At 31.9% G+C, this 8,201-nt stretch overlaps 1 protein-coding gene across 11 annotated transcripts in view; it reads left to right on the forward strand.

Annotated features, from left to right (window-relative positions):
• shi (dynamin-1 shibire) overlaps window positions 1–7,971 on the forward strand; it is a 47,155-nt gene extending 39,184 nt beyond the window's left edge. For all 11 annotated transcript variants that reach the window (XM_018461211.1, XM_018461210.1, XM_018461221.1 and 8 more), the window contains one exon: window positions 6,234–7,971. In XM_018461211.1, the coding sequence (XP_018316713.1) occupies window positions 6,234–6,297 (64 nt within the window). In that variant the 3' untranslated portion in view covers window positions 6,298–7,971. The remainder of the gene's footprint in view (window positions 1–6,233) is intronic.
• The last annotated feature ends 230 nt before the right edge of the window (window positions 7,972–8,201 follow it).

The raw sequence follows: 8,201 nt of genomic DNA on the forward strand, positions 1-8,201 counted from the left end.
CAAGTATTATCAACTTTACAGAAAAACAGCAAGAGACAAAAGTTGTTTATTTTCTTCTGACAGAGTTTTCAGAATTTTTTCAGAATTTTTTAGTACCGCATTTTCTATAAGAAAATGCAGTACTAAAAAGTTGATAAAAAATTCTGAAAAAATTCTTAGAGCTCTATAATAAGAAAATAAACAATTTTTGTCTCTTGCTGTTTTTCTGTAAAGTTAATAGTACTTGAGTAAAAAATATTGAAAACCAATATTCGATCATTTTTAATAATTAATATCTTGTTAACTATAGCGAAAATTGCAAAATGGTACAAGACTTTTCGACTCAGTTTAATCCGCTTTATTAGCACACGAAATATTTGGCAGTCATTTTGGGACAATTTGTATATAGGGTGCCCCATTTTAAATAATGCATTAAGATTTCTCAAAAACTATCGTATAGATACGGAAAAATGTTTCAAACAAAAGTTGTATGATTCGGAGGAGGACATAACAAGGTACCATTGATTTGACCTTGGCGTTGTTAAGGTCAGATCGAGGTCACATCGATTTTCTGGCATCAAAAATATGGAACACCATATAACTTTTGTTTGAAACATTTTTCCGTATCTACCATACTTTTCAAGAAATCTTAACGCATTATTTAAAATGCACCCTGTATACACGTAGAGACCGTGATATCCACTTTACTCGATGCATTATATGTATATATGCTTCCATCTAAAGCTTTATATGTCTAGTTATTATGCTTATCTTATGTAAAGCTAACATCAATTATAATGTAATTCCATTTTACACCGCGGACTGAGAATCTTCGGATCACTGCGCTTATATAATATATCTATAGTATCTACTATAAAGAATTTGAAAGAAAGCAGAGAGTAATGCTCAGGGAATGGAAAGTTACTTTTTAAAAGTAATAAGTTACAGTTACTCGTTACCGAGTAGAAAAAGTAACTCATTATAGTTACCGGTACTCGAGAAAGTAACTTTTCGTTATTTTTTTAAAATCGATGACCACTAATCACAGCGGACGGGTGTCTAGGGCCTTCTTAGTCTCAAGTGCTATGAGTGGCTTGTGTCCAATCGAACCGTGTCCAGTCCTGTGCAAAGTAACGATAAAAGTAACTGTAAAATTCGTTACAGTTCCAAAAGAAAATAACGCAGTTACCAGTAAAGTTACCAAAAAAGTAACTTGTAACTGCAACTTCGTTACAAATAACGGATTACTTCCATTTCTTGGTAATGCTTCAGTCGAAGAGCGAATCATGGATTTGCTATTGGCGTAGTAGTTTGATTATCTTGAAGGGTTTGGCACACCAGAGAATGTGATGAAATTTGTCGAGAGAGGGAGGGAGAGGTCGATAAGGGAAAAGAGATGGAAGAGAGAGAAACAATAGAGCGGACGATTTAACGAATCCAAGAGTTACAAATAAATATACTTTAAATGTTTTCACTATTATATAAAGATAGTTATTATATACAGACACTATTATATAAAAAAGTAATTCGAAATTGCACCAAAGACACACATATCTTCTCTTTATTTCTTCTTATTGTGCCAAACCCTTTGATCGTACATAGGCAAAGTAACCCTGAATCATAAAACGCGATAGAGATTCTTGATATAAGCAAAAGCTTTCACAGCCGCGAGAACAAGCAACTGTATGCCATGCAGCAAAATCACTATGTACTTCTAACCCCAGATATTGGACGGCAGATATAGTTCTCGGTGATCAACACAAATCATCATATATTGTCCTTGTTAATTTTTATATTGTATATTGATTTTTATAGTGATTTTGATAATTATTTACAATAGGGGACCCTTCCCCATGACCTTGATCTTAATATATGTTGTTAAGGTCATGACTCTGAGTAATTTCCAACAAGTTTTAGCCGTCGTTATTCGTTATAAAACCACTAATTGTGGATCACTCTTTAAAAAAAAATTCATATTTTTATTGAGAAATAACAAACAATTAATAAAATATTTAATAGTCATGATTGATTATAAAGATTACATTATGGATGATTTTATTCCATTCTATTACTGTTTTATTAAATAAAGTAATGATAATTATCCACAATTAAACCCCATGTACTAATGGCGGATCAATTCACCAAATGTTTTATCCTTTTTAATGACGTTATTACATTCCGTAAGGATAATAAAAATAATTTGCGCATACATATCGTAATATACATATAACTTAATGAATCAATACTATATAGAAAATAAAATGCCCCCTATTTTTGCTCTCTATAAGGCGTAAATAAAGTCTTGAAAGCATATGTCAAGGTCAAAGTCATTGGAGGGGGGGGTCCCCTAATATATATATAACTACCATGATTTTTATTCCAAACCGCTAAATCCGACCAAAAAAACCATAATTATATTCTAAGATAAAATTCTGTTTAAAATATCGTATTAAAATTATTATAATACATATAATGTTGGAGGGTTACTTGGCTAAAGCGGCTCCTGCACGATTAGCATTATCGACGCAATATATTGCGCTATAATATTGATATAGATATATTGATTTGAATATAATATCAATATAGACATTATATAAACTATTAATGTTATTTTATTATTTATACTATATCAAGATATTCTACGATAACATTGATTGTGTAAGAGTCGCTTAAGTTCTTCTGCGCTACATTTCAAAAAATGCGTTGTAATATCGTGCGCACGAATACACATACACTATTTTACTGCAATATAAATGTGTATATAGGGAGTAATGTATAGAATACATCTATACGTATACATGTATATATGTGTGTACACATACATATATATGTATACATACGTATGTACGTGAAAAATAAGATTGCGTGAAAAGGACATTGCTCTCATGAACAGTCGAAGACGCATTTTCGTCCGGGTTTATTGCGAATCGCAAAAAAAATTATTTTTCTCTCCTGATTGGAACGTTTATTTCCCACATATTGCGAGTAATAATGTTGAAATTATTCAAAGATGAGCCAAATGTATTCTCATAATTTAAATGAGCCAAATAGTATATTCTCATAAACACTCATAAAAATGTATTCCCCTGTGTACGGGGATGCGTATTCGCGTTCTGTGTATTTTTTCAGTAAATCTTGAAACCTCTCGTTTGCAATCCTGTAATACGTTTTCTGTTCGAAAATAGTACTAGCGACAATAATATGGTATCTGACAATAATCTGAAAATATGTTTATACGTGCCAGGAAAATGATGAAAATTAATGTTATTTAATTCATTAAGGCGATCCTAAAGTCATTTGTTTCACTGACTAAACGCAATAATTTTTGTGTAACAATTACTTTTTTCTTTCTTTACAGATTTTAAAATTTGGTAATTATGCATATTAAGGGCGACCTCACAGATTTCAATTACTTTGACATATGTTGTCAAGGTCATAACCCTGAGTCACCTTCGAAAGATTTTAGCCGTCGATTTTTTTACGCGAAGCGAGTTTCACCCCACTTCCTCCCCGGCAAAGGGGCGATCGACTTTCCACGCGAAGCGAGTTTCGTCCCACCTTCTCCTCTGCCAAGAGGCGTCTGATTTTCTGCGCGAAGCGGGGTCTAGCCCATCTCCCCTTGCCCAAAATTCGCTTACTTAAAACGTACTTACGAAATTATAGTCCACAGAGACTAGTAGTTTACATGAATTTTTAGCATTCTAATTCTAAAAATTCGTCGAATTCTTAAAATTAGATTTTTACATTTGATCGCTACAAAATTGTTACACGACAATTTATGCATATCTGTGAGTGCGACATATTTGTAATATTTTGTTTATTTACTGAACAACTAATGTCTGCATTTTAAGTAACTTTACATAAATATTCTTGAATTCATAAAGTACTTATATTAAAAAATTTGAGACTTTTATCGTTATTTTATAGCATATTTTCATATATTTCTATGAGAGTACAAATTTAAAAAATATTACTTTTTATTGACATATTGACTTTTGATCCAGATGGTAAACTGTCTATAATTTTTTGTATTACTTTTAAATGCAATTTAAAATAATCTGTAATTTTTTAAAGTAATTCTTAATATGTTGCATTTGCCTTACAACCTCCTTAAAGTGAATTAAATTTTAACATTATTTCTTCTTTCAAATTTAGCGCCGCTATTGGAAAAATACGAGACTTAGGGCGAGTTTTTTAATTCATCGATTGATCAATCGCATTATGCGCAAATGCAATTTTTACGGAACAAAATTATATTTGCGCACAGTGCGATTGATCAATCGTTGAATTAAAAAACTCGCCCGTATTATATTATATATATATTTATTTATTTTAACTCATTTATTTATTCAATTCATTATATAAGTTAATAGTAATACGAATAAATGTCTTTTCACTATATTTATTTCTGCACGTATCTTATCACGAATGATTGAGCATGTTATGTGAATCTTTTTTTTGTCTTTCGTTTTAGTCCAAATTATTGTTTCACGGTATTAATGTTTCATAAGTTTACATTACTCTTTTTATCTATCTTATTCTGTCATTTATATTTTACAGTATACACTACTCAAGAAAATTAAAGGATTACATGTTCGATTTTGTCCTTCTATCTTGAAATTTTTGCAAAGTGGAACAGGTGATCCTTTAATTTTGTTGAGTAGTATGTGTGTGTTGTGTTTATATATATCTTTTTTTAACTAAATATGATTGATTCTATATAATTTCTAGTTTGTTCCGATAAAATTTATATGTTTGTGTTATCTAAGGCCTGAGATAAAATAATGATTTTTAGTATTTTGATATAATTAAACAATATCTCAAATTTTAATCATCTAGTACTGAACAATCTGCATTATATTTATATTATTTTTTTATCTCATAAATTTTATAATTTATTATAGTCTATTATACATGTTTCCGAATGCATTGTGTCTTCCTTTTTTCTCTTTTTCTATCTCTCTTGGTCCTATTAACTAACTAAAAATATTTTAATATATTTAACATTAGAACCGCCGGAATACCCTCCTAGAACCGCCAAACGCGCCAATTTAGCTCTTATGCTTTCCTCCGATTAATAAAACATTATTTTGATATTATTTGCATTATTTGGGGTTGTGTATATATATATATATATATTCGATATTCTATATTGTACAGTACGAAAAAAACAAACAATTGAATATGATAATCGCTGTTTCACCGTTGCTGTGTTGATTCTTCTTGATTATCTCTATGATAAACAATACCATTGTGAAATCAGAAAGATGAAGTATTGCGCATGATGTAATAAGCGAATTTCGACCAATCAAACGCTATTGGCATTGCATGTATTTCAAGATCACGTTGACCATGACAGAAATGTGTGTGACAGAAATCGAAAATGAGCACGAATCACTGACAGGCCGTTAATTTTAAAACAGATTTATGCAATATGAAATAAAAAGATCATGTTTAACAATTAAATAAATTGTTAAATAAATAATTTAATAAGTTATACGTTTGAAAATGACATATCGCCACATGATTATTTTTCGCACCGCCGATCGCGTCTGATTGGCCAAGCCTCCACTATTTTACTGTCTACTGCGCATCCTTCGGAATGCTTCACCTTTCTGATTCCACCATAAACAATACTACAAAGAGAAAACCAAGACAAAAAATATGTCGAAATCATAGACATATACAATACAAATGATTAACTCACACTGAAAAATATTAGCATACAATTATTTTAGAATATAGACGAAGCGCCATTTTGGCGACTTTTGGCGGTTTACAGTAAAAATAAAAATAAACTGTGTAAACATGAGTGGAATTAATTAATTTTTTTTTGTAAATCGAACTTCTAAAATGATGAAAAGTCAGGGAAAACTATTAACCAATACGGTAATTTATAAAAGTTATAGCAATTTTTTATATCAGCAGAGCCAAATTGGCGTCGTCGGCGGTTCTTGTTAAAATTAAAGACAGAAAAAAATTTTTTTAACATTGAATTTCTCATGCTTGTCTGTTTATGTACCAATATCACATCTCTTTTGTTCAATGACCGATCCTCCCCCCCTCTACATGTATTTTTGTTTTGTATTTCATAGGCTGCGGTCCACTTGACGCTACAAACGCTTCGAAGCATTCTTTGATTAATCAATTCGTAAAATTCTTTGTTCTGATTGGTCGCTTCGAAGCGTTTGTAGCGTCAAGTGGATCGCAGCCATAAGTACATATCCAACAATCAATATCTGTCTATGTTGTAGGCGTCCCGTACCTAATATTCCCCCCCGAATTCCTGACAGACCATATTCTGGCCGACTAAACTGAGCTACTCCGACACAGCAGTGGCATACAAGACAGTAGCTTGTGCTACACAAGATACAACAATCCGAGACAGCATCAGGAAAGGTTTCGTCTCGGATGACGGACGATGGACGAACCGGATGTACCACAAGGCAAGGCTAACGAAAGAAATCCTGAGTTGCGCGATGAGAACACAAAGATCTCTTAAAGCGAGCGTCCTATATTACTCTTATCTCAACGGCCTCAATGTCGAAGATTGTCGACGTTTACCGACAGAGACAGGAATCACGAGGAGTAATTAGAAACGCAAGAAGGAACCATTTGTGTAGAGAGAAAAAGGAATAAGGCTGTGTTATGCGAATACTGGAGAAGAAAGAGGAACCAAGAGACGTAGGTCAGACGCAAAAAAATTACTTGTCCGTTTCTCGATGGTTGAAACAGTCAGAAAGACTCCATCAGTCACTTCTTCAACCATTTCTTTCTCTGGTATATACTTCATCTTCTATCTTTATTTATGTACAGCTAGACTCGCATTAGATTATGATGTAGTTTTAAGTATTAACACTGCGCTCGACACGCGCTAGGTATGTTTTTAAAAGGATAATTTCGTGCGAAACGACAAATAGAAATCTTACAACAAGAAGGACGATTCAGATTCAGCGTTTCTCGTTTCTGTTCAATTTAAAAAGTCACTTAAAATCGCGATTATCAGTATTATGAACAAGTTAAGACTACTAAGTACTCTCTCAAGAGTACGAGTTTAGTCTTTCGAGAAATGTCGAAGTCGCGGTATTGTCGTATAACTTAATTTCAATTAATGATTTGTAACCGTGAAATTGCAAATGAATAATTTAAAAACTTTACCGGTTACCTTAAATACTCCTTTCTACTACTCTCCTGCCTTTATGCGATATTTGAGATACATCTTATCCTTCTTGTCGTAAGTTGGTGGAAATATAGGTAGAAGCGATTTTTTTTCACATACAAGACGAGTATAGGCAACTCAATTACCTCAATTATAAAAGAATTAATTAAAACAGAGAGACTAAGTCACATTTCGTGAAAGAGGGGAGCTTGCGATCAGACACGCTATCAGCATTCCAGAGAAATTTCGGTTATGAAAAATCACACGGAAATATAAATTATTGTGATCAGTACATTATTACCGTAATGAAACAGATCTACTTGTCCAATCGTGCCAAGAAAATCGTTCATTAGGTACAATAACGATGCTATCTTTAAGGATCTCTAGAAATTCTGCGATGAACAACGAAACGGTAGGGCCATTGTACTGACAATGAGTGGTGTGTAAAAGATACAAAAGATGAAAATAGTAATATTTATTTCGAGCAATCGTGTAGAATTTGTTTTTTTATTGACGCATGCGCAATTATTTTTACACATCTTTTTATAGTTATTTTTGCATTATTATGTTAATAACTGCGCGACGATGGCGGTATTGGAAAACGCATCACAATTATTCTGTAAATGAAGTCAAAACGACAAATTATAAATGAAGTAACGGAAATTGTACATATAGAATTTACAAATATAGTATTACGCGTAAATGTGTTAGGAAGAAAGAGATTTTTGTATTACCAAATATTACTACGCTAACAGCCAGTCTTATAATACGTGAACACTGACTGATGACGATCAATGTGTATAGGACAATGAATCAAATAAATGAATATTTAATACGAAGCAGTTCGTTTTATCATTGTGAGTAATGCTCTGTTTCTGCCATAAATTACATTTATCTTATAAAAATGATAAGATTATATCATTTATCCGTGCATTTTGTATACACTATATATTTTTTGTAATTATTTTATTATATATTACTTTATATATTATATCTTTTATGTTGTAGTATTATATTTCATAACTTGTATACATGGTTTTTTTAAATATATGATTCGTGTGTG

The sequence above is a fragment of the Mycetomoellerius zeteki genome, unplaced genomic scaffold (assembly GCF_001594055.1).
Source record: "Mycetomoellerius zeteki isolate Tzet28-1 unplaced genomic scaffold, Tzet1.0 scaffold120, whole genome shotgun sequence".
Taxonomy (NCBI): Eukaryota; Metazoa; Arthropoda; class Insecta; order Hymenoptera; family Formicidae; genus Mycetomoellerius; species Mycetomoellerius zeteki.